This window comes from Electrona antarctica, assembly GCF_951216825.1.
Source record: "Electrona antarctica genome assembly, chromosome: 21".
Classification (NCBI taxonomy): Eukaryota; Metazoa; Chordata; class Actinopteri; order Myctophiformes; family Myctophidae; genus Electrona; species Electrona antarctica.
The window spans coordinates 35,567,036-35,592,204 of record NC_136802.1 but is presented as its reverse complement, the minus strand read 5'-3'; the positions used below and the strand labels follow the sequence as shown (position 1 = coordinate 35,592,204).

General features: G+C 42.5%; 1 protein-coding gene and 1 long non-coding RNA gene across 3 annotated transcripts; one reads left to right on the top strand and one right to left on the bottom strand.

Annotated features, from left to right (window-relative positions):
* Positions 1-5,683: 5,683 nt before the first annotated feature.
* On the bottom strand, positions 5,684-12,423 carry LOC306914607 (uncharacterized protein). 2 transcript variants are annotated; one of them, XM_079491725.1, is made up of 4 exons: positions 12,012-12,423; positions 9,755-9,858; positions 8,102-8,502; positions 5,684-7,636 (listed from the first exon to the last, which is right to left on the bottom strand). In XM_079491725.1, the coding sequence occupies exons 2-4, from the start codon at positions 9,852-9,854 to the stop codon at positions 6,824-6,826; spliced, it is 1,314 nt and encodes a 437-aa protein (XP_079347851.1). In that variant the 5' UTR covers positions 9,855-9,858; positions 12,012-12,423; the 3' UTR covers positions 5,684-6,823. The 2 variants fall into 2 exon arrangements, with proteins under 2 accessions (XP_079347851.1, XP_079347852.1); XM_079491726.1 differs by lacking the exon at positions 9,755-9,858 and having other exon boundaries at positions 12,012-12,421.
* A 3,454-nt stretch (positions 12,424-15,877) lies between these two features.
* On the top strand, positions 15,878-24,679 carry LOC306914611. Its single transcript, XR_013788712.1, has 3 exons — positions 15,878-16,064; positions 20,045-20,269; positions 23,951-24,679. It is a non-coding gene; the product is annotated as an uncharacterized lncRNA (long non-coding RNA).
* Positions 24,680-25,169: the final 490 nt, after the last annotated feature.

Here is a 25,169-nt window from a genome sequence, read left to right as displayed (position 1 = left end):
TAGGGGATAATGCCCCTCAAAAAGATTGCATTGGATCTATGTATATAAAACCATATCATGACGTTGTATATAAAACCATATCATGACGTCGTCAAAATACTGGATATAAGCGTGGTGCCCTGACCCAGTGTTAGAGTTGCACCTATAATTAGAGTAACTACCAAAGGTTGATTACAATTACACCATCCAATTAGTAGAGTTGCATCTGTAATTAAAGTAACTAGCTAAATTTAATTACAAACAGATGTTAAATGTGAAGGTTTTCAGTGCCGGTGTCGGTGTGGCAGCGGTAACACTTATAGTCGGGTACTCTTACATGCGGAAAAGAGAAAAAAGACCAAGCACCCTCCAGAAGGCCGTGGACGAAGATGGAATCAACCAGGCCTTCAAAGGCATGGAGGGAGAGAGGACGACCGTAGAGAGCAAGAGCCTGGAAGTGGAAGCTAGGGAGAAAAGGATCATCTTCCTGATAGATCCGTTTCTCCTCTGCTTCCACATCCTCCACGAGCGGAACAAATGGGAGAATGAGAGACTCCAGCTCATTGGGGAGAAAGAGGGTTTGTCACAGCGGTTACTCGCCGCAGAGCGGAAGAACCGAGACGCGACGGGCGCGATCCTGAAAATGGAAGAGAAGATGGAGCACGTTCAGCTGCGGAGCAGGTGTAGAATCGAGGTGATCGTGTCCCTCCAGGAGGAACTGAGCAGGGAGAAGAGGAAAAAACAAGAGGAGATACTCCAACTGATTCAAGACAAGGACGCGTTGGCGAACACGTGGGACGAGGAGAGACTCCAGTTGATTAGAGAAAAGGAAGCTTTGGCCGACAAATCAGAGCAAGAGAGACTCCAACTTATTCAAGAAAAGGAAGCTTTGGCAGACACATCGGAGCAGGAGAGACTCCAACTTATTCAAGAAAAGGATGCTTTGGCAGACCAATGGGAGGAGGAGAGACTCCATCTTATTCAAGAAAAGGAAGCTTTGGCAGACACATCGGAGCAGGAGAGACTCCATCTTATTCAAGAAAAGGAAGCTTTGGCAGACCAATGGGAGGAGGAGAGACTCCATCTTATTCAAGAAAAGGAAGCTTTGGCAGACACATCGGAGCAGGATAAACTCCATCTTATTCAAGAAAAGGAAGCTTTAGCTGACCAATGGGAGGAGGAGAGACTCCATCTTATTCAAGAAAAGGAAGCTTTGGCTGACCAATCGGAGGAGGAGATATTCCATCTTATTCAAGAAAAGGAAGCTTTGGCTGACCAATCGGAGCAGGAGAGACTCCATCTTATTCAAGAAAAGGAAGCTTTGGCTGACAAATGGGAGGAGGAGAGACTCCATCTTATTCAAGAAAAGGAAGCTTTGGCTGACCAATCGGAGCAGGAGAGACTCCATCTTATTCAAGTAAAGGAAGCTTTGGAAGAGGAGGAGAGACTCCAACTCGTAAAAGGAAAGGAACACATGGCAGAATGTTTTCTCTCTGCAGAGCAGAAGATCAAGCAGGAAGAGAGGCAGTTGTTGTCATCGCATGCGCGCAAACTCACGCTGGACCCCGCAACGGTAAACGCCTACCTTGCTCTGTCTGAGAATGACAGAAAGGTGATACGTGTGGGAAACAAAGATCCTTGTCACAAAGACAGATTTGTCTATTTGCCGGAGGTTCGGTGTACAGAGGGTCTGACTGGACGCTGCTACTGGGAGGTAGAGTGGAGCGGAGTGGTTTCTATATCGGTGACAAAGTCCTGGTATCTATTATGTAATGATGGTTCCCATGGGAACTTTTACAAAGTCAATCACAACGGGAAGACGACTGAACTTCCCGTCTGTCCCTCTGGCTCCGACAGAGTAGGAGTGTATCTGGACATGCCCGCTGGCACCATGTCCTTCTACAGAGTTTCCCCTGCCACGTGGACACACCTCTACGATGTACAATCCACATTCTCGGAACCCTTCTACCCTGGGTTCAGGTGCTGGTCGTCTGACGCCTCAGTGTATTTGTGCGAGATAGAGGAAGTGGGATGATGTGTACGGATTGGAGAGTTCTTCCCAAGGGACCAGTGAGGCACTCCAACGTTGAAGCACTGGGCCCTAGTGGTAAGAGGAGGGACTACAGGCGGACCCGTGGATTCATGACCGGGAAACCCTGTGCAGCTGGGCTCTAACATTGAGCGCTCGGTTGCACTTCCGCATTTGCTAACCAAAATTTGGTTGACAAATGCGGAAGTAGACGTTTTGAGACGGTCCTTCCGGGTGCTTCAAAACGCCACTGAGCAACTTCCACTGACATGAATAGCGGAGGGGGCGGAGCTTCGTGCCAGATCAGTCTCTATCCTTTTATATACTCTTCCCCAGGAAAGAGCATCTCGGTCAGATTCCAAACTAAAGGGCTGAATTACTGTCCGGGAAGCTAGAACGCCCGATTACGGACCATCAGCACCCGAGTCAACGAGAGAAGTGGTTCCCAACCTTTTTTGTCTTATGTAACCCTTGAGCTGTATTAACATACTGATAGTAAGTAACACCCTCAATGTTTTACATTCTTGACTAAAAAAAATGCCCTTCCCCCTGTGACGTCATGTGTCACACATCATCATGATGAAGGGCACTGCTCACTTTACACAAGTTTTACGATATTACAAACAGTAAAGTTGTGGTTGTCTTGATATAGTGGTGACTGCATGCTTCCTTGTCAATCATAGTCTCAGCCCAAACTATGCTATGGCTGCAGGGTGAATGAGATTTTGTACAAATTGCAACCTTTTTGAAGGGCGCTATAGCCCCGTCAGCCAAGTCTTAAGGAGTTCAATGTTTAGGGAACTTATGATGTTGTTTAGGGCACGTTACATCATACGAATGATGTAAATCATTTGCCAGCCGAGTCTAGGGAGTGTTTGTTTAGGGCAGTAAAGACAACGTAAGACGTCATATGGCCAATATAAATACATCTTACATTTTCACTGCCCCTCACTTGTGACTTTTCTTTTTACTTGGCTACAAAGACAACACCGGTTGCGGTAGGTAGGTACAGGTATAAAGCCATATGAAATGTAATTTCCACCAAACTGCAGGTGCAGGTACTTAGTTAATTAGCCAACTGGTAGTGCGTGCATAAGGACTTTCTGGGTCTCTACCATACATACAGCATTGTTGGTGTTATATAGTCTCTGAAATAATCACTCAGTTGTTGGCAATATGTACTTTACTTTTAGACTCAGCACGTAACAACAACAAACATGGTCAACATCATAGTCAAGTGAATGCAGAACATCCGGGGAACACAGTACACTCTGACCTGTAACCCACAGCCCCAAAGATAGTCCGTTGCTGCCCTCTCCAGGCCTGGCTGCATTGGCAGTTACTGGAATGTCACCAAAACCCAATATATCACATTTGGATAAAACCCTGACACAAGGGCTCCGGATCCTGGACATAGGGGTCCCTCCTGGACACCAGAGGTGTAGACTGTATAGACTGAGCTGCCGAGTGCCGAGCCTGATGGAGCATGGTTAGATTAGTTAACTCAGTGGTTCCCAAACTTTTTCGCGTCAAGGACCCCCAAATCAACATTTATTAGGCCACGGACCCCCCATTTGAAAACATAGGCCAGTGACCCCGATAAGGGAGGATTGTTACGGCTCTAGCAGTGATTCCGAAACATATTATTTTTCTACGCATTGATCTTTTTTAGTACGAACGCCTCTGTCAACGACAGATTAAGGCTAGCATTATGCTACGGACTCCCGATTTAATGGCATTTCTATCTCTGGGACCCCAATTTATATTGTAAAACCACTGTTAATTTAACTCTGAGAGTGTACACTCTCAGAGTTACAGACCCATAAGGGTCCATTTGGTTCCCAACTATCTCTAATTGAGCTAGGTACCCCCTGAAACTCCCTCAAGTACCCCCAGGGGTCGCCGGACCCCACTTTGGGAACCCATGAGTTTACTAACCAACATGAACCCTAAGTCTGTATTCTGAGGTGAACCTTCAGCGAAAATAGCGGATCAACAAGCTTACAACGTCTCATGTGGCATGCTGATGAGCTTGTGGATCGGCTCTATTAGGCGAGGAGACTTGTAGAATAAGGAGCGGGGACAAGATTTAGAGCCCTGGGGAACATAATCTGGCAACAATGTTCAAGTGTATGCGATAAGCTATAATTTCAATGGAGCAAACACCAAACTGAACAACGCAGTCGAATCTACGTACATAGCTTTGTCATGAGATCAAAAGCCTTTGTTTTTTTATACAAAAATGATACAAAAATGACATTCCTGTTATGTAGTGGCTTACTTTCCTCCTATACACAGGTTTAATGTTTGTCTTTAGTTCAGTTTGTTTTGTAAACGCCATTGACAATGAAGGGAAAATGTGGGTCATAATGTGCCTCATTACGTCATATTGTCTCTTTATTGTTAATGGCGTTTAATGTTTGTGTTGGCACCGTTTGTTTTACATCACCTAATCCACATGAGTTAGACTTTAATATATTAGCTCCCCTCACTTCACAGTCACACGGGTGTGATTTTTAGTTACTTTATATTACACATTGTTAATGTGCATGCATAATTTCTATCTCCTTACATCGTTTGATTTCTCTGCTTTAGTGTCTGCAATTTGTCATTTATTCACGTGAATGCTCTTAATGCGATTGTTCAGGCTTCGGCTTTGAACAGAGCTTTTGTCACAATGGCAATCTTTGTTCTTCAATGTTCATTCATTGATTCATTGTGTTTAAAGCTGAATGATCTTCCCTGGTCTACTTCGGCTCATCACAGCACAGAAATACTGTATTTATTTTATAAAATTTTCAAAACATAGTATAACCGAGTGAAGAAAATAAACGGTTCATGTCATAAAATAATTTATTGGTACAGTATATACTATTTACAAATGAACAACATTCCGGTGTAGTGTAAATATTGCAGGATAAGAAAAGAATATTATAATAATACATATTGTTTCCCCCCTCTCAACCAAGCCATGTGTTATGTAAGGAGAAACACTATTTACTTCCACTTGGCACAGTTTACATTTCTCTTTACCTCCTCCCTTATCCTAGAGTCAAAATAGCTACAGTATGGCTTTCACACTGACAGAGAGCAATGACAAGTTATACTCTTAGAGTATATATGAATAGAGACGTCACCCGAGTTCTCCTCCCATCCACTTGCATTAAGTTGCTCAAAAGCGCATGAGGCGATTTCACTCCTCCTTCCTTGTAGGAACAGAGTGCATTCTGGGATTGATTGGGCCAAACACATGAACGCGCTGCCATTGCACTGAAACCGCGTTCACGTGTCATCATGAACGTGCGCAATGAGTCAACGGACCAGCGCGTTCATGTGTTTGGCCCACGCTGCAATACCAAATTCGGCCACTATGTCCATTGCGCCTCAGGGTTTCCTCCGGGTGCCGTCTCTATTCATATATACTCTAAGGCAGGGGTTCTCAACGTTTTTGGCCGGGGACCCTCGGAAATGCTTTGGCAATGTCTCGGGACCCCCGCCCCGCCCCCTCCCGACCCCCAATATAAATTGACTGCTACAATAACCTTAAACCATTTTGGGCGGGAACCCCTTTTGGTGTTTTAAGCATTGTTATAATTTAGCTATTGAAAAATAGCAGATCTACAAGCTCATAGCGCGCCACCGAGTGGCGCGCTACGAGCTTGTAGGTCTGCTATTTTTGAAAAAACGTGAAAAATAATAATTTTTTGAAAATAATTTGGGGACCCCCTAAAATAATTTGGCGACCCCCCGAGGGGTCGCGACCCACGGGTTGAGAACCCCTGCTCTAAGGTTATACTGCACCTGCAGGCAGTATGTTACGTCAATCAGACGTAGAGTAATGGTAATAATTAACTTGTCCAAATTGACTTTGGACATAGGCCCATTTAATATCTCCTGCTGCAAGACATGGCCAGTATTTTTGGGGGTCCCCGACTCCCCAGCCCAAAAGGTTGAGAACTCCTGGCCTATTTGACCTCCAACTGTCTGTATACAATGTCAGTTAAATATATCATTTACTGTTGTGGTGGAAACCTTGTATTCCCAAAACACAGAAAAAAACTGAACTAAAACTAGAACTTTCAGAAATTGTCGATCTGACTGAAGTTTGTAGATCAGCTATTTAATACCTTAACTCAATGTTTCCCAAACAATGGGTTCAGACCCAAATTTGGGTCGCAGACCAATTTTTATGGGTCACAAGAAAATATTTAAATTGTTATTTTAAAAGATTTAAAAAAAGGAAATCTCAAAATATTTAAAAACTCCTCAACAACAAATCTTTCATACGTGTTCTCTAAAAGAATCTACGGAATTCCATAAATGTTATACTAAAAATGAGTGAAAATAGCAGATCTACAAGCTCGTTGTGAACTTGTAGATCGGCTATTTTCACTCGTTTTGGGTCCTTAGGAGACAACACATTTCTCCTTTGGGTCTCAAGCTAAAACGTTTGGGAACCCCTGTCATACCTTGGCACTCTTCTATAACAAAGAAGGGGCATCTCACACACACACACACACACTAGCAAAACCCAGTCTTGATGTGTACTTCATGTCATGTTACACGTTACAGGTTGACTTTACTGAAAACATCTTTTATCATGAATATGATCAATAAATGCCTCACAGTTAGAGAATATCAATGACAAGGCATTTTCGCCAACACAGAACTGCTGCTCAGTTTTTTTGTTTTGTTTTTCACCGCACCATTCTTTGTAAACCCTCAAAGTGGTTGTGAGTGAAAAACACCAGTAGATCAGCAGTTTTTGAAATACTCACGCCACGCCAACCACGCCACGCTCAGAGTCAGGTTAAATCACCTTTCTTCCCCGTTCTGGTGCCCGTTTCCTTTAACCGCGGCGAACCCGTTCTCCACGACTTCATCTTTCACCGCCTGTTCGGTCTCACGCATGAGGTTCTGCAGTTTAAACTTAAACTCGGACAGATGGTCCGATGGCAGAGACCTCATGAAGTCTGCCACGTGAAGGACGTATCGGTCACATTCGTCCCGTTGTTCCAGCAGTCTTCCAATGACGGCGGTTCTTCTCTCCCGTCCGGCTTCCATAGCCGCCTCCCTTTCTGCCCTCCTTTGGTCGAGAGCAGCAAAGAGACTTTGGTAATTGAGGCCTTCTGGCTCTGAGGTCCTCTTCCGCTTCCTTGACCTTGGAACGGAACGATCGGCACTTGGACCGCGACATGAAGGAGTGGAAGGACCAGGACACGAAGGAGTGGAAGGACCAGGACATGAAGGAGTGGAAGGACCAGGACATGAAGGAGTGGAAGGACCAGGACACGAAGTAGTGGAAGGGCCGGGACATGAAGCGGCGACATCAGTTGGAGACGGGGATGGAGCTGGGAGTGGAGAAGGATCAGGACGAGAACTTGCAGTGGGAGTGGGTGATGTCGGAGGTGGACACAGAGGAGGAGGAGTTGAGGGCGGACACGGACCAGGAAGAGGGATCGATGGAGCTGGAGTCGGGACGGGAGACGGTGCCGGACACGGCGGGTCCAGCGCGGAGCAGTCAAATTCATCCGCGTTCACCGCGGAAAAGTCCAGCTCTAGATCGGTGGACGGGGAGTGGGAGATGGGCTGGTAGCTTGGGGACGGCTGCTCTTGCTTCATGACAAACTGTGTGTGTGGGGGGGGACAAAACAAGTGTTTTAACAAAACCTCAAGATCCTAAAAGGATACTTAAGCCACAACACAATCTTTTCATAATGTTTCTAACTAATCCACCCTCAGTGGTGATGTTTTTTTGTTAATAATAATAATTATTGCCTGTAATGTCTATCTATGTCTGTGTATGTATGCACCCACAAGGTGGCAACGGTGTTTCAAGCATTTAGCCAAGGATAGTGGTGTAATTTAACCGATGTCATTTTCCTGTCTACATGAATGTTTAGACGTTGTTTGAAATATAGCTTGACATCGAGAAGCTATAAGAGAAGAGCTTGTAGATATTATATTTTAGAAACAAATTAAAGAAAACATCCTTGACATGACATCTTATGAGAACCACTGAACTAACAGTAGTATAGCCTCAGGTTAACGTGGCGGTCTGCTAAACATGACCTAATAACAGAAACGGCTTACCTCGGCTTGGGAGATGGTCATTTTCATTGATGGTTTGGGTTTGATGTGACAATCGAGCCACCGGAGCACTGTGTACAGCACCGGAACCCTGTTCCTGCCACCCGGACGTCGTCTCCAGGTCATCATCCTCCGACGCGCCTTGGTGAATTTGTCTCGTAGGTTTTGCCACCTTTTCCTGCAATACGTTGCGTCGGCGGAAAGAGTGTCCGCGATCTCCGTCCACGAACTGTTCACCGCCCGGCTGTCTTTGTGGTCCCTCAGGGAGCTGTTGTAGAGGTGTTTGTACTTCCTGACCTCCTCGGATAACGCCACTTCAAACACGTCCATCGCGCTCAGCTTTGTTCTTCGTTGTTCCGTTTGTTCCCTGCTGCCGTTTCGCAGCGTCTGCACTGGTAGGAAAGCTGTGGGGAAGAATGCGTAAACAAAAATAAATATAACACGGCCAACCCAACGCCTGACCAATCGCACTGTGTGAACTAGTAGGGACAGTAGTGTTGATTTTGTCATCCCCATCAGAGGTGTAATCACCTGTACAACAAAAGCAGTAATTTACTTACTTACAAGGCATATGTGGGTATGACTACCCGTTAACTTAAAGCTGTGCATAGCAGAGCGCCACAGCACCATTAGGTGCAAGAACATGAATTATCCTGTTGCCGCACATTTTGTGGAATCTCTGTCTCTTCCCTTCAGTATATTTGTATACTGAAATAGTATACAAATTTAATTTAGTTTTAGTCTGTTAGTTTTATTGTTAGTCTAGTTTTAGTCGACCACATCTACAGATGATTTTGTCGACTAAAATGTGTTCTGGCGGGCCTTGATAATCCCAGATTTTACACTTGCATGCAGAAAATAGCAGATCTACAAGCTCACAAACATAAAATGACTTGTCTTTTAGTTCTACTGGATCTCTTCTCCATTAGTCCCTCCCTATAACATTTTAGTCTAGTTTTTATTTGTTGACGAAATTGTCAATATATTTAGTCTTAGTTTTAGTCATCATAGCTTAGTTTTTATTTAGATAAAAAAGTAGTCGACAAACATTTGTTTTAGTCGGCGAAATCAACACTGATGGACAGTCAGGTGTGCAGGAGCGTCGGAAGAAACTTCTGAGACCGACCGCCCATCCGAAGTTCTTCTTGACCTCATTTTGTAGTCATAATAACCTACCCGGTCCGAACAAAGTACTGACGTTGGACGGAGCATGTAGGCCCCGTGTAGGATCATCAATAATTTCATCATAAAGTTCGTATTGCAAGTGCAGACGGTGTGCGGGTCTTTGTGCACTTTGTGTGCATTTTTCTGAGTACATTGAGCCCTGCCTAGACTTTATTGCCTATCAATAATTTCATCATCAAATTATAATTGATTAGTTCAATTAAGTCTTACAACCCCTACACTCAGTCGGTGTCCCTAGCGAGGTACATATCGTTGCTGTCCGGAAGACACCACCCAACTCCATTTTTGAGATGTTTGATCATTTTTTCTATTTTAATTTTGTCATAAATCGATGCTATTGAACATTGGTTAAAACATATATTCAACCAATGAAAAGTATTAAAAAGCACAGGATGTTTTGTTATTTGTTTTTTTCCTGAAAAATTTACATTTTGGAGTGTCTTCCAGACAGCAGAGATATGCATTACGCACCAGGATTGAGCTCATCATCATCATCATCTTGGAGCTCATCTTCGTGTTGCACTGGCTCCAGCTCCTCTTCCACACACTCCATGACAAAAGCTGTCTCCATAATGCTGCTCACCCACAAGCACACACACACGCGCGCACACACACACACACACACACACACACACACACACACACACACACACACACACACACACACACACACACACACACACACACACACACACACACACACACACACACACACACACACACACACACACTCTAAGCTGTATAGCAGGCTGACATTTATTTATCTATCTATGCTAGTATGTATGAATATGATTAATATGAGGTTAATATGAAAATCTGCATTGCCCGTCAATGTCACGCCTCGTGACATCACGTGACACGTCACAGCACGCCACCATATATGGCCGTCTCCATGTATGAAGATCACGACACTGACCTCATCAAACCCTGGATAGCCATACATGCAGAAGACTGGATCATCACCTAGATCTGCATGTATGGGAGCCGGCCAGCAACTCTACATTTGACCTCAAACCCTTAGATCTCCATATATAGAGCTAACCTGTTCTGACATTCTATATGTTGATCCTTCCCCACCCGTCCTTCCTCTTCGATGTCTCCCTTTTGCCTGGCCATTCAAACTCTAGACAGGCCCGCCCCAAAGTTATTAGTAGAGTTCTCAACAGGCCCGAAAATTAAGGCCCGGCCCTACCTTCAAAACCTGTACAATCAAGACGTTGCCACCCTTAGATCTCCATATATGGAGCTGACCCGTTCTGACATTCCATATGTTGATCTGACCTCATCAAACCCTGTACACTCAAGACACGCTCCATATATGGCCAGCCCTCATCAAACCCTGTACACTCAAGAGTCAAGACACTGCCCCCCTTCTCCATATATGCAGCTGACCTGTTCTGACATTCCATATGTTGATCTGACCTCATCAAACCCTGTACACTCAAGACATGCTCCATATATGGCCAGTACAGAATTCATACATACAGAATTCAATCATATGTTGATCTGACCCCCCATGTCAAAGCGCCAGCCCTCGCCCAGCAGTCTGCCGTCACCCAGGCGGACGCGTGCACGCGATCTCCCTTTGCTGCTGCTAGAGCTTTTACCATTATGTAACGTATTGTATTGTAAGTCTTACTGTTGAATCGAGTAGAATGGACCACAATCAAAACAAGCTTTTCTATTTTCTGCCGTATTGTTACCAAGCTCCACTCTGGAGTCTCTCACGTCACTCACGGAAGCGGGCTCGCTCCACTGGTCACCATTGTAGATGTTCCTAGCTAAATTATTGATAGCTAGGAACTAGTCTTGCGTGGCCAGACTGTTGCCTCCCACAATTTAGGGCTCCAGACTCTAGCATTCGGAGCTCATGGAATAGGTGTCTGGCTACGCGATACTAGTTAGGAACCAAATGGGACCCTTTCAAATTGCCGAGAGAGTACAAATGGTATCAATAATGGGACACTATACAGTTGGTTCCATTTGTACACACTCAAGAGTTATGGGGATCCATACCAGAACTTGCAGGGTACTTGAAATAAAACAAAGTTGCATTTAGTGTCCCATTGTGGCATCAGGACCACAGAGTCTGTGTTGAAACATACAAATATAAAGCATTGTCATCACCCATGGCCAGTGTTGCCAAGTCTGCTTATTATAAGCAATGCTTGTTATAAAATTAATATATTATATAATAAATATAATATAACTATAATTGGTAGTTTGCGGCTTGTTTCTATAATGTAAATGTTTATTTTATTGTATATTGATGATCATTGCATGGCCCTATAGTCACATCTTTTGGGCTTGTTGTAGTACACCCAGTGATTATTTCTCTCGCAAAATCTGGCAACACTGCCCATGGCATCATGTAGGACAGACAGACCATTATTCTAATGCCCCCTCAGGTAAAATGTTACTATTTTTAAAAATTTAACTATTTTCAGCAATGGGATACGTTTACTGGTGGGGTAGATATTGTTGAGCTGGTCATTTTGAAAGTATAGCTCTCAAATCAAAAATATGTGGACACCCTGTAGGTAGTTTACAGAGACACAGAAGCATCCAGCAGGGCATTCATGTCGCATTCCGTTTTCTGTGACTTTCTGTCTCATCTTTTAGACGTCCTACTGGGCTTATGTTGTGTGGTGCAACAGTGTAGATTATTATGTGCTGTGTGAAATGTACAATACGTAATACCACTGGCAGTGTGTTTTATTTAACCAACCTGCTGTAAGTCGTTTGAATGATGTGTGGATTCAGTTTGTTGTGTTTGTAGCTCGTCTAGCTCTCTGGAACAGGTTGCACATTCGCTCCGCAGCCGCCGGGTGGCGCTCGCTGTCTGACAAAGACAAACACTGACCAAGCTTCAGCTGTTTTTTTCCCCAAAAACACATATTCTCTCTGACCGACGCCAATTATTAATTTACCGACGAGACTCAATCTTACACATTTTAAGTGATTTATTATTATCATTCTACAGATGTTTCACTTGTAGCCTACAGGTATTCACTTGTATTCCTCAGTCTTCATCAGAATAGAATGGACGAGAATGTAAACAAAACACAACCATCAGTAGAGTTCCGGGTCAGCGTGTTTCGCGCATGCTCAACAGAGAATCCATTCCAGGCATGGTTGTGAAATGTTGCCTATCGCCACCTGTGTGTGGTTCCAGTTCAGTTTAGTTTTCCTCCGAGGTGGAAAGCCTGGTGACGCGAGGTTACAGGTTTAGTGGTTTTATTTAAATATGTATATTCTCTAGGTGAACTGTAACTATTTGAAGTTCCAGGTCTCAATTAGGTTTGGAATGAATTTCTTTCTTTCTTTCTTTCTTTCTTTCTTTCTTTCTTTTAATTTAGTAGGTTTTATTGAATTATGGTATGATGAGGCCTTTGTCTGTTTGAAGATAAGGATAATCCCACAATGTTAAACTTGTTGCACAAAACCATAATTTGCATATTTGTAGTCATGTTTAAATCTTTTTTTTCTTTTTTGAGAATTACAAAAAGCAAAAATAGCAGATCTATGAAGTCAAGTCATTAAAATGATCTCTAACTTTAATAGCTGAAATCCAATTGATTCTGCATAATGCTATACAGGCAACTTTTAGTATGTGTATTGTTACACTGTGCTATTTCTACTTTTACTAACCAGTAAGACGCCTGAGGGGGCAAGAAGCGACCGTGCCGTGCACGCATCCGCCTGGGTGACAGCAGACTGCTGGGCGAGCGCTGGCGCTTTGGAATGGGGTTTCAGATCAACACATCTGCCTGGGTGACAGCAGACTGCCGGGCGAGCACCAGCGCTTTGGCATGGGGGGTAAGATCTTAATTTTCGGGCCTGTTAAGAACTCTAGTTTTCGCCGGCTGCAGGGCACGGCTGCACTAATAACTTTGGGGCGGGCCCGTCTAGAGTTTAAATGGACAGGTTATCAGTCAAAAGGGAGACATCGAAGAGGAAGGATGGATGGGGAAGGATCAACATATGGAACAGGTCAGCTCCATATATGGAGATCTAAAGGTTTGAGGTCAGATGTGCAGTTGCTGGCCAAAATTGATGAAATCAGGGATCTCCATGGACTTAATATTGATGACATCAGGGAACTCCATCCCTGATGATGTCACAAACATCCATTTGTGCATTACTTACTTTTTTATTTTCTTTCTTTTTTTGCGACTGTAGGTCGCAGTTTACTATAAAAACCTGCTGCCCGCCCGGCAGCAGGTGAAAACTAGAGTTCTCAACAGGCCCGGAAATTGTTCCGTTCTGCACATTCCATATGTTGATCTGACCTCATCAAACAATGTACACTCAAGACACGCTCCATATATGACCAGACCTCATCAAACCCTGTACACTCAAGACACTGCCCCCGCTGCCATCCTTAGATCTCCATATATGGAGCTAACCTGTTCTGACAATCCATTTGTTGATCTGACCTCATCAAACCCTCTACACTCAAGACACGCTCCATATATAGCCAGTACAAAATTCATTCCATATGTTGATCTGACCCCCCCCCTTGCCAAAGCGCCAGCGCTCGCCCAGCAGTCTGCCGTCAATTTATGAAACAATGCAATAATGTGAAAAATCAGCCTGGTTTTAAACTAAATCCTTTTAACATTTACTTTTCCCAATTGACACCATAACCGACAGTGCTGTCCAGATAGAGACCCATATATACTGTATAACTGTCTAGACAAAATATAAAATGTGAAGCAGTTAGGTTGTGTTCTCGATGTGAATAATTTCAGTGGAGGCTGAATGACTAGCATATGCAGGCAAGGTTACTCTGTGTTCCGTTTGACAACTTACCAGACTACCAATATTTGATTGTAGCTATTCAGTGGTTCTAAATTCCTGGAACACTAATATGTAGTGCTACTGCCTAAGCCTCACTAACTTTTAACGAATCAAATGTAATTGTGTCCAATCGGTATGGTAGAGTATGTTAATACAACATAAGTTATGGGGTTGTTCTCCCTGCTCTTCTTTTGAGACATTTCATCAAATCCGGGGTAGAAGAAGTGCTGCTTTAAACATGTAGGCCTAAGGCTCCTATATTATTATTATTCTACAGGTGAATTCAATCATTTGATGTTCCAGGTCTAAATTTGGTCTGAAATACTTTATCCTCACACTAGTTTATATTTCAGTTGTTTCACATTAAAATTTTCAGACAGTCTTAAGTGGTTAAATGTACACTGAAATACAACATAGCATTTTACGAAGTTAAATATTTATTTTTGAACATTTATTCTATTCAAATGTTTGATAATCTGGTGTGACTACAAATGAAAAATAGCAGAAAAGGACTTAAGGACCAGTAGGTGGCAGTGTTGGCTCAATAACCGGACAGTAGCCGTAGCAGTGAAGGAACACATGAATTAATAGATGTAGATACAAGTACAAGTACCTTGATATTGTACTTGAGTACTGTACTTACTTTCCACCACAGGTCTTTCCCTTTAGCTACTTGACATATCTGGGTCAACCACATGAACCCTATAAGTTATAACTTCCCTGTTCTGGACATGTCATAATAGTCGAACACAAGGCGAAAATAGCAAAATAGCAATGCTGTTTCCATGCCTGGCTACCATTAGACTGTTGAACAAGGCCTCAACTGTTGAACAAGGCCTGAACATGCACGCACGGCGCACGCACAATGTTTTGTTTGATAATGCATCACACCATCATACAACAAAGCATAGGCCTATTATGATGAATGTATAATGTATGTCTATGTTAGTTTGTCTGTGTATACTGTATGTGAGTCATGTATGTTTGTGAAAAAATGGAAAAAAAAATGACTGAAAGAAAAAAGAAAGTTACATAGTGGCACTTTAATATACATTCATTAAAATGATCTCTAACTTTAATGGCTGCAACATTAAAGTGTTTAACATTGAACCCATTAGTTATCCATAGGCTATTTATAGTCCAATAGATTTGACACTGTATTTTACACTGTTATTGCTACTTCATCCAATAGTGGCAAAACCTTTACTGAGCCGATAACGAAAGTATAAACTCTTCAAGAGGTGGGTGGGGAGCCAGGCAGGAAAGGGCAAGTGCTGTAATCTGATCTGATCCACCAATCCTCTCTCACACACACAATGCCTACGCGGTTTCCCAACATGCATTTGTGCATTACTTGTTTTTTTGTATTTTCTTTATTTTTTTATTTTCAAATGTTTTCTCAGTTAAGGAACAATGGAATAATGTGGAAAATCATTTACACTAAATCCTTGTCACATTTAGTTTTCCCAGTTGACACCATGACTGACACTGCTGTCCAGATAGAGACCCATATATAACGGCTTACGCAGACCTACAGTTGTGAAGATGTGAATGGCAACTCAGCCGCATGGATGGGGAACTAGACACACGGATGGGGAACTAGACACAACTCCACAATCAAAATGGAGTATCAAAAACATGTATAAAGTGCAAGTCATTCAGTGGCAGCTGAATGGCATGGATGAATGCATTGATTGCTCTTCGTTTTGTGACAATATTCCTGTTCCAGAAACCCTAATCACTGCTTTTGTTTTATTTTTCATTCTACAGGTGAACTGTAATCAGCGGCAGCGGTGGCCGAATGGATTGCGGAGCGGTCTTGATACCGGAAGGTCGCCAGTTCGAATCAGCGGTCCGACACGTTAAAATTACCACCGCTGAAGTGCCCTTGAACAAGGCATTGAACCACTACGATGAAATGTTCTATGAGCAGGGCCTGGCTGGAAACAAGTTCTTGAGCTTAGCCCAGATACCCTGGGTAAATATAGTAATCATTTCATCATACAATTAAGGTTTATTTGACTATGCATGCACCTCTTGGTAAGTTGGTACCACAGCACCTCAAAGGCCCTTAAAACAAGGCTCCAGACTTCCCAAAATAAACTGGTCAGGCTACTACTTGGCCTCACTCACCGAACCCACCTCACCCCTGCCCACTTTGACAGGCTGGAATGGCTTAGGGTTGACCACAGAGTACAGCATCAATTGCAATGGGTCTGGTCCACAAGATTCAATACACCACCAAGATACCCATGTACCTGTCTAGATACTTCCTTAATGTCAATGAAGTCCACACCCAACCACTACACCAGAGGGAGCTCAACAAACTATGTGCAACCCAGATTTGGCACTAACAAGGGACTAAATTCATTTTGCTCCTATGCCACCAAAATGTGGAACGCCCCCTACCAACGGTCATTAAGACATGCGAATCCCTTGACTCCTTCAAAACCGCTCTCAAAGGGCACCTACCGACGGCTTCAATTCGAAACTGGCCCCCGTAAAATCTGAATCCCCCCACCCACCCCTTTTCCCCCTCACTGTATATGTTTTCTTTTCCATTTCTACCTCCCTTATGATGATTTCCTGTTTTTTTTGTGGCTATATAGAAGTGTATATTTGTATGTCTTTAAATGTTATGATCAATTGAACAAGGTGGACCCTTGTAGTGCTTTATTGGGTCGTCTACTCACAGTTAACACCTTAGAGGCCCGGAACTATTTAATCCATTTCATCCAGGGTGCCCATCATTTGTAGCGCACGGACCACTTTTACCGGCGCACCGGAAGCTGGTGTGTATGTCTGTGTAGCAGCTAACAATAGCCACACCACTCTAGAGTCGATCGACAACAACGGGAGGTAATAATAAATATATCGCGACTAGCGACTGGACCGCGGAAGGCCGTCAAACACAGGATCTTTTTTCAGAATTAGACGGGATGATTTAGATCGGGAGTTATGATCGTTTTAAGATTTTCGTTTTCGTCAGCTAAACAGGCAGGGGAGATTTTCAATGACGTGTCACTTTTTGACACGTCATCGGATCGGGCAACAAGCGCTCCAAGGCTCTAGAGCGATGCGAACGGTTTTGTTATCATTAATCTCCGTCCTGTTTATCAATCTCCTCGGGCAACTGACCATGACCTTGAACTTGGACGGAGAACTCCGCCCTGGGCCTCCATGGTGTTAACAGTTTTTGTATTGAGTTGTGCTGGGAATGTACTGTAATTCTGCAAAAATTAACTCATTTTGCTGGGGACCCCTGGAAACCCTTCACGGACGCCTGAGGGCCCGAACCCCTTGGGGGGGAAAATGTATTTTATTTTGTATAATATTTCTGTAATTTTATGACTTTACTGCATTTTACTGTTGGCATATGCTCCTCTCAGCCACTTTATAACTAACTTCATTATGAGCTCTGTCTTTTAAACCATTGTATATGAATACCGGTATCTACATTTAATCACAATATTACATTAAGCTTAAGGAAACAAATCACAGGATTGTCCAAATGTAGGTTTATTTTTATGTGGCTAGCTAGGTTACTTAATGTTTTGAGTTACTTTGTACGAATAACTTAAAGCCAAATGCCAAAGGTCATCACCTAGACAAAAACACCTTTACAAAAACGAAATACCTCGCAGCAATTACCCCACCTGTTCCTGTTGAATGTTTATATGCCATTAATTTCATATTTCATACACTGCACAAATAAAAGTTAGCTATAGAAAACTACATTTAAAGACAAATGTTTATCAGAGGTACTTATTAAGGATTACTTATTCCAATAGTGGCAAGTATAAACTCTTCAAGAGGTGGGTGGGGAGCCAGGCAGGAAAGGGAAAGTGCTGTAATCTGATCCACCAATCCTCTCTCACACACACAATGCCTACCTGGTTACCCTACATGCATTTGTGCATTACTTATGTTTTTGTATTTTCTTTATTTTTTAATTATCAAATGCTGTTTTCTCAGTTAAACAATGAAATAATGTGGAAAATCATTTACACTAAATCCTTTTCACATTTATTAATTTCCCCAATTAACACCATGACCGACAGTGCTGTCCAGATAGAGACCCATATATAGCTGCTTACGCAGACCTACAGTTGTGAAGTTGTGAATGGCAAATCAGCTGTAGCTGAGGCTGCAGATGGGAAGCTAGACACATCGCCACAGACAAAAGTACACACAACCTTGGGGGGATTGTTTGTGTCACTTTTTTTCCCCAATTTTAATTTTTTCATAACTTTCCAGATTATCAATATTGTCATTGTATTCAGTGGTTCCCAGTCCCAGGACCCCTAATCACCGCTAGTTTGGAGGTAGTCCAACATTGTTTTTGCACAAATCCATAACCTACATTTTATGTTAAAAATCGAGAATTAGAGGGGGAAACAACTTAGGCCCCATTTACACTGGCAGACAAATCCAGCCTGAATCAGATCTGAGCCACATCCAGATTGGAATCTGATTTGTTTAAATGAGTCATGTGACCATTTCACATTATGATGCCTTGTCTTCCTGGTGCCCAGCGCCCGCACTCTTGTCCCCCCAAAGTGCCCACTGACTCTTATGATTCTGCATAATGCTAAATACTTTTGTAGTTTGAATTGAAATGTAGAATGCAGAACTTTAACTTGGTATTTTTACACTGTGTTATTGCTACTTTTACTTTTTTTTTGCTCAATAACAAAAGTAAAATCTTCTAGAAGTGGGCAGGTTACCAGGCAAAAAGGGCAAGTACACAGTAACAAATCACTAGTAGTAGTAGTAGTAGTAGTAGTAGTAGTAGTAGTAGTAGTAGTAGTAGTAGTACAAGTACAGATATTTTAGGTCTCCATTAGGTCTGACTTTGCCTTGTTCATAGTTCCACAAACCCTCACAGACTAGTTTATATTTCAGTTGTTTCACATTTTGTACCTTCAGGCAACAGTCTTACCTTGAGCAATTTACACTGCAGTGTGCAACATAATGAAATACATATTTACTCCAAGTTTAAGTTAAATATTTATTTTTAACATTTATTCTATTATTATATTTTGTTTGAGCAATGACCAATTTGCACATAATCTGGTGTGACTATTATGGAAATAGTAATGAAACACAGTAAAGATCCAGTAGATGGCAGGGTTGGCTCATTAACTGGACGAATACAGAAAAGTCGGGGAAAACTGGGCACCAATAAGAGTGAGCACAGCACGGGAATGCAGTCTCACAGGCAGCAGTGCAGAGTGTGTGACAATGAATGTGATCTCAAGAAAAGATTCAATTATCTACCTGCATTGCATTTTAGAGGCTAATCTGTCCAATGAGAAAGTTAATTTAAAGTAATCAAAAGTCAACCAAAGAACAAGATTGTTGTACAGGGTCTCCTCACTGGTCAATAAGAATACATTGAGGACTGTTGTGTTGCCTCCCATGTCACTTTGACTATGCATGCACATCATGGTACCGCCACAAAGGCCTTAAAAACGGGCAACAAACAGGTCATACTGCTTGGCCTCCCATCTAGAATCCATTTGAACCCCTGCTCATTTTGTTAGGGTAGGATGGCTCAGGGTAGAAGACAGAGTACAGCAACTTGCAATGGACCTGGCCTACAGTTGGTTACTGTACTTTATTTGTTTGTTTTTAGTTTCCTACTTTCCTACTACGTATTGTGTATATTTGTCTGTCATTAATATTTTTGAGTGGTGCAACCACTCCTATAGACAGCTATGTGTGTCCCTGGCTGGCTGTGTCCCTAGCTGGCTGGCTGGCTGGCCGTGTCCGAGCACGAAAATAGTGTTTGGTTGGTTTTCACTGTTGCGCAGCCTAACACACAGACACATATTAACTGTATATGATTTCGTGTGTGACAGTAGCCTACAGTACAGTGCCAGTACAGTACAGTACAGTAGAGGGACCCCCTGGGGACCCCCACACGGTAACTCTGTCATTTTTCAACCATTTCAGACGCGGAGCAGATCGCCGGAACCGGGCCGACCCCCTGGGGGTGTTCATGGGAGTCTGGATGTTCCGGGGACCCCCACACGGTAACTCTGTCATTTCTCAGCCGTTTCGGACGCAGGGCGCCTCGCCGGAACCAGGCCGGCACACTGGCCGCGATCCTGTGAGTCTGGAACTTCTGAGAACCCCAACACGGAATTGCACAACTCACTGTGACAGACTCACAGGCAGGTAAAAAAAACTCCAGCAACTGCCAACATTTATGCATTATGATGCCCGGTCTTCCTGGTGCCCAGCGCCCGCACTCTTGTCCCCCCAAAGTGCCCACTGACTCTTCATTATGATTCTGCATAATGCTAAATACTTTTGTAGTTTGAATTGAAATGTAGAATGCAGAACTTTAACTTGGTATTTTTACACTGTGTTATTGCTACTTTTACTTAAGGTTCAAGATTCAAGGTCAAGGTTGTACTTTATTGTATACATGCAGGTACAGTACATAAGAGTAAAACCTATTTTTGGTTTCCTTTAGACAATGCGGCAGCGTAGATAGCAACAACAACAATGTAACTGGGGTAGTCTTAAGGATTACTTCATCCAACGGTCGCAAAACAGTTACTGGGCCAATAACGAAAGTAAACTCTTCAAGAGGTGGGTGGGGACTGGGGAGCCAGGCAGGAAGTGCTGTAATCTGTTCCACCAATCCTCACTCACACAATGCCTACCCAGTTACCCAACATGCATTTGTGCATTACTAACCTTTGTGTATTTTCTTTCTTTTTTTAATTATCAAATGCTGTTTCCTCAACAATGCAATAATGTGGACAATCTTGCCTGGATTTACACTAAATCCTTTTCACATTTTGTTTTCCCAATTGACACCATGACCGACAGTACTGTCCAGATAGAGACCCATAAATATCTGTTTCTGCAGGCTTACAGTTGTGTAGTTGTGTGCGGTGGTTTAGCCGCAGCAGAGGCTGTATAGCTGAGACTGTATGGTTGAGGCTGCGGAAGGGCAATCAGACACAGCTGCACAACCACAACAAATCAAAAAAGGTGTGCATAGTAAGTTTGTACTATACGGAGGTGATTCAGCGGCAGCTGGATGGCCTGGATATGAGTGCAAACTTACTGTGTGTGCTTTTTTGACAATTTACTAGATTATAATGATCTTTATTATTTATTGAATTATATAGCACCTTTCCATACATAAAGTGAAACTAAAAGTGCTTTACACTTGCCCTATAATTGCATCTTCTCAGCCACTTTATAACTAACTTCATTATGAGCTCTGTCTTTTAAACCATTTTATATGAATACCGGTATGGTATCTACATTTAATCACAATATTACATTAAGCTTAAGGAAACAAATCACAGGATTGTCCAAATGTAGGTTTATTTTTATGTGGCTAGCTAGGTTACTTAATGTTTTGTGTTACTTTGTACGAATAACTTCGATGCCAAAGGTCATCACCTAGACAAAAACACCTTTACAAAAACGAAATACCTCGCAGCAATTACCCCACCTGTTCCTGTTGAATGTTTATATGCCATTAATTACCTAATTATTCAAATTTCCCAACACAAAATAAATGTTACATTCTTTGCAACAATTTCATATTTCATACACTGCACAAATAAAAGTTAGCTATAAAAAAAACTACATTTAAGGAAAAATGTTTATCAGAGGTACTTATTAAGGATTACTTATTCCAATAGTGGCAAAACCTTTACTGAGCCGATAACGAAAGTATAAACTCTTCAAGAGGTGGGTGGGGAGCCAGGCAAGAAAGGGGAAGTGCTGTAATCTGATCCACCAATCCTCTCTCACACACACAATGCCTATCCGGTTACCCTACATGCATTTGTGCATTACTTATTTCTTTGTATTTAATTTATTTTTTAATTATCAAATGCTGTTTTCTCAGTTAAGAAACAATGAAATAATGTGGAAAATCATTTACACTAAATCCTTTTCACATTTATTAATTTCCCCAATTGACACCGTGACCGACAGTGCTGTCCAGATAGAGACCCATATATAGCTGCTTACGCAGACCTACCGTTGTGAAGTTGTGAATGGCAAATCAGCTGTAGCTGAGGCTGCAGATGGGAAGCTAGACACATCGCCACAGACAAAAGTACACACAACCTTGGGGGGATTGTTTGTGTCACTTTTTTCCCCAATTTTTATTTTTTCGTAACTTTCCAGATTATCAATATTGTCATTGTATTCAGTGGTTCCCAGTCCCAGGCACCCTAATCACCGCTAGTTTAGAGGTAGTCCAACATTGTTTTTGCACAAATCCATAACCTACATTTTATGTTAAAAATCGAGAATTAGAGGGGGAAACAATTTAGGCCCCATTTACACTGGCAGACAAATCCAGCCTGAATCAGATCTGAGCCACATCCAGATTGGAATCTGATTTGTTTAATTGAGTCGATGTGACCATTTCACATTATGATGCCCGGTCTTCCTGGTGCCCAGCGCCCGCACTCTTGTCCCCCCAAAGTGCCCACTGACTCTTATGATTCTGCATAATGCTAAATACTTTTGTAGTTTGAATTGAAATGTAGAATGCAGAACTTTAACTTGGTATTTTTACACTGTGTTATTGCTACTTTTACTTTTACTTTTTTTTTGCTCAATAACAAAAGTAAAATCTTCTAGAAGTGGGCAGGTTACCAGGCAAAAAGGGGAAGTTCACAGTAACAAATCACTACTAGTAGTAGTAGTAGTAGTAGTAGTAGTAGTACAAGTACAGATATTTGAGGTCTCCATTAGGTCTGACTTTGTCTTTTTCATAGTTCCACAAACCCTCACAGACATTTTGTACCTTCAGGCAACAGTCTTACCTTGAGCAATTTACACTGCAGTGTGCAACATAATGAAATACATATTTACTCCAAGTTTAAGTTAAATATTTATTTTTAACATTTATTCTATTATTATATTTTGATTGAGCAATGACCAATTTGCACATAATCTGGTGTGACTATTATGGACATAGTAATGAAACACAGTAAAGATCCAGTAGATGGCAGGATTGGCTCATTAACTGGACGAATACAGAAAAGTCGGGGAAAACTGGGCACCAATAAGAGTGAGCACAGCACGGGAATGCAGTCTCACAGGCAGCAGTGCAGAGTGTGTGATCTCAAGAAAAGATTCAATTATATACCTGCATTGCATTTTAGTGGCTAATCTTTCCAATGAGAAAATTAATTTAAAGTAATCAAAAGTCAACCAAAGAACACGATTTTTATACAGGGTCTCCTCACTGGTCAATAAGAATACATTGAGGACTGTTGTGTTGCCTCCCATGTCACTTTGACTATGCATGCACATCATGGTACCGCCACAAAGGACTTCAAAACGGGCAACAAACAGGTCATACTGCTTGGCCTCCCATCTAGAATCCATTTTAACCCCTGCTCATTTTGTTAGGGTATAGGATGGCTCAGGGTAGAAGACAGAGTACAGCAACTTGCAATGGACCTGGCCTACAGTTGGTTACTGTACTTTATTTGTTTGTTTTTAGTTTCCTACTTTCCTACTACGTATTGTGTATATTTGTCTGTCATTAATATTTTTGAGTGGTGCAACCACTCCTATAGACAGCTATGTGTGTCCCTGGCTGGCTGTGTCCCTAGCTGGCTGGCTGGCTGGCCGTGTCCGAGCACGAAAATAGTGTTTTTTCACTGTTGCGCAGCCTAACACACAGACACATATTAACTGTATATGATTTTGTGTGTGACAGTAGCCTACAGTACAGTACAGTACAGTACAGTACAGTACAGTACAGTACAGTACAGTACAGTACAGTACAGTACAGTACAGTACAGTAGAGGGACCCCCTGGGGACCCCCACACGTTAACTCTGTCATTTTTCAACCATTTCAGACGCGGAGCAGATCGCCGGAACGGGGCCAACCCCCTGGGGGTGTTCCTGGGAGTCTGGATGTTCCGGGGACCCCCACACGGTAACTCTGTCATTTCTCAGCCGTTTCGGACGCAGGGCGGCTCGCCGGAACCAGGCCGGCACACTTGCCGCGATCCTGTGAGTCTGGAACTTCTGGGAACCCCAACACGGAATTGCACAACTCACTTTGTTCACACAGGTGTGATTTTTTATAAATTGAGTACACGTCGAGGACCCCAATGGAAACAAACCAATGGGGCTTACTTGGATTCATCCTTTTCGCAGACTACTGTACTTCCGTGTGTCTGTCTGCCCATGCAAACTGTTAATAAAGTATTCGATAGATAGATAGATAGATAGATAGATAGATAGATAGATAGATAGATAGATAGATAGATAGATAGATAGATAGATAGATAGATAGATAGATAGAATACTTTATTGGCAGTTTAAGAAATTACAGTGTCATAATTCTTTCTAAAACGCCAACATGGACTATACACAAAAAAGCAGAAGCTTGTTTCCATTGTGGTCCATTGATTTGGTTCAATCAATCAACCAATCAATCACTTTCCAACGACAACATAGCAGCATGCTATAGGATACTACATCGGACTATAGTGAGTGTACGTGTGACAGACTCACAGGCAGGTAAAAAAAATAAAAATAGCACTCCAGCAACTGCCAACATTTATGCATTCTGATGCCCGGTCTTCCTGGTGCCCAGCGCCCGCACTCTTGCCCCCCCTAAGTGCCCACTGACTCTTCATTATGATTCTGCATAATGCTAAATACTTTTGTAGTTTGAATTGAAATTTAGAATGCAGAACTTTAACTTGGTATTTTTACACTGTGTTATTGCTACTTTTACTTAAGGTTCAAGATTCAAGGTCAAGGTTGTACTTTATTGTGTACATGTTGGTACATAAGAACCTATTTTTGGCTTCCTTTAGACAATGCAGCAGCGTAGATAACAACAACAACAATGTAACTGGGGTAGTCTTAAGGATTACTTCATCCAACGGTCGCAAAACAGTTACTGGGCCAATAACGAAAGTAAACTCTTCAAGAGGTGGGTGGGGACTGGGGAGCCAGGTAGGAAGTGCTGTAATCTGTTCCACCAATCCTCACTCACACAATGCCTACCCATTTACCCAACATGCATTTGTGCATTACTAACCTTTGTGTATTTTCTTTCTT

Excerpts from the sequence above, each read along its gene's own strand:
- LOC306914607 (XM_079491725.1), bottom strand. The coding sequence starts at position 9,854 with ATGGAGACAGCTTTTGTCATGGAGTGTGTGGAAGAGGAGCTGGAGCCA. Across the intron at positions 8,503-9,754 it reads TGATGATGAGCTCAATCCTG|CTTTCCTACCAGTGCAGACG; the intron begins GTGCGTAATGCA and ends TCTTCCCCACAG. Across the intron at positions 7,637-8,101 it reads TGACCATCTCCCAAGCCGAG|TTTGTCATGAAGCAAGAGCA; the intron begins GTAAGCCGTTTC and ends CCACACACACAG.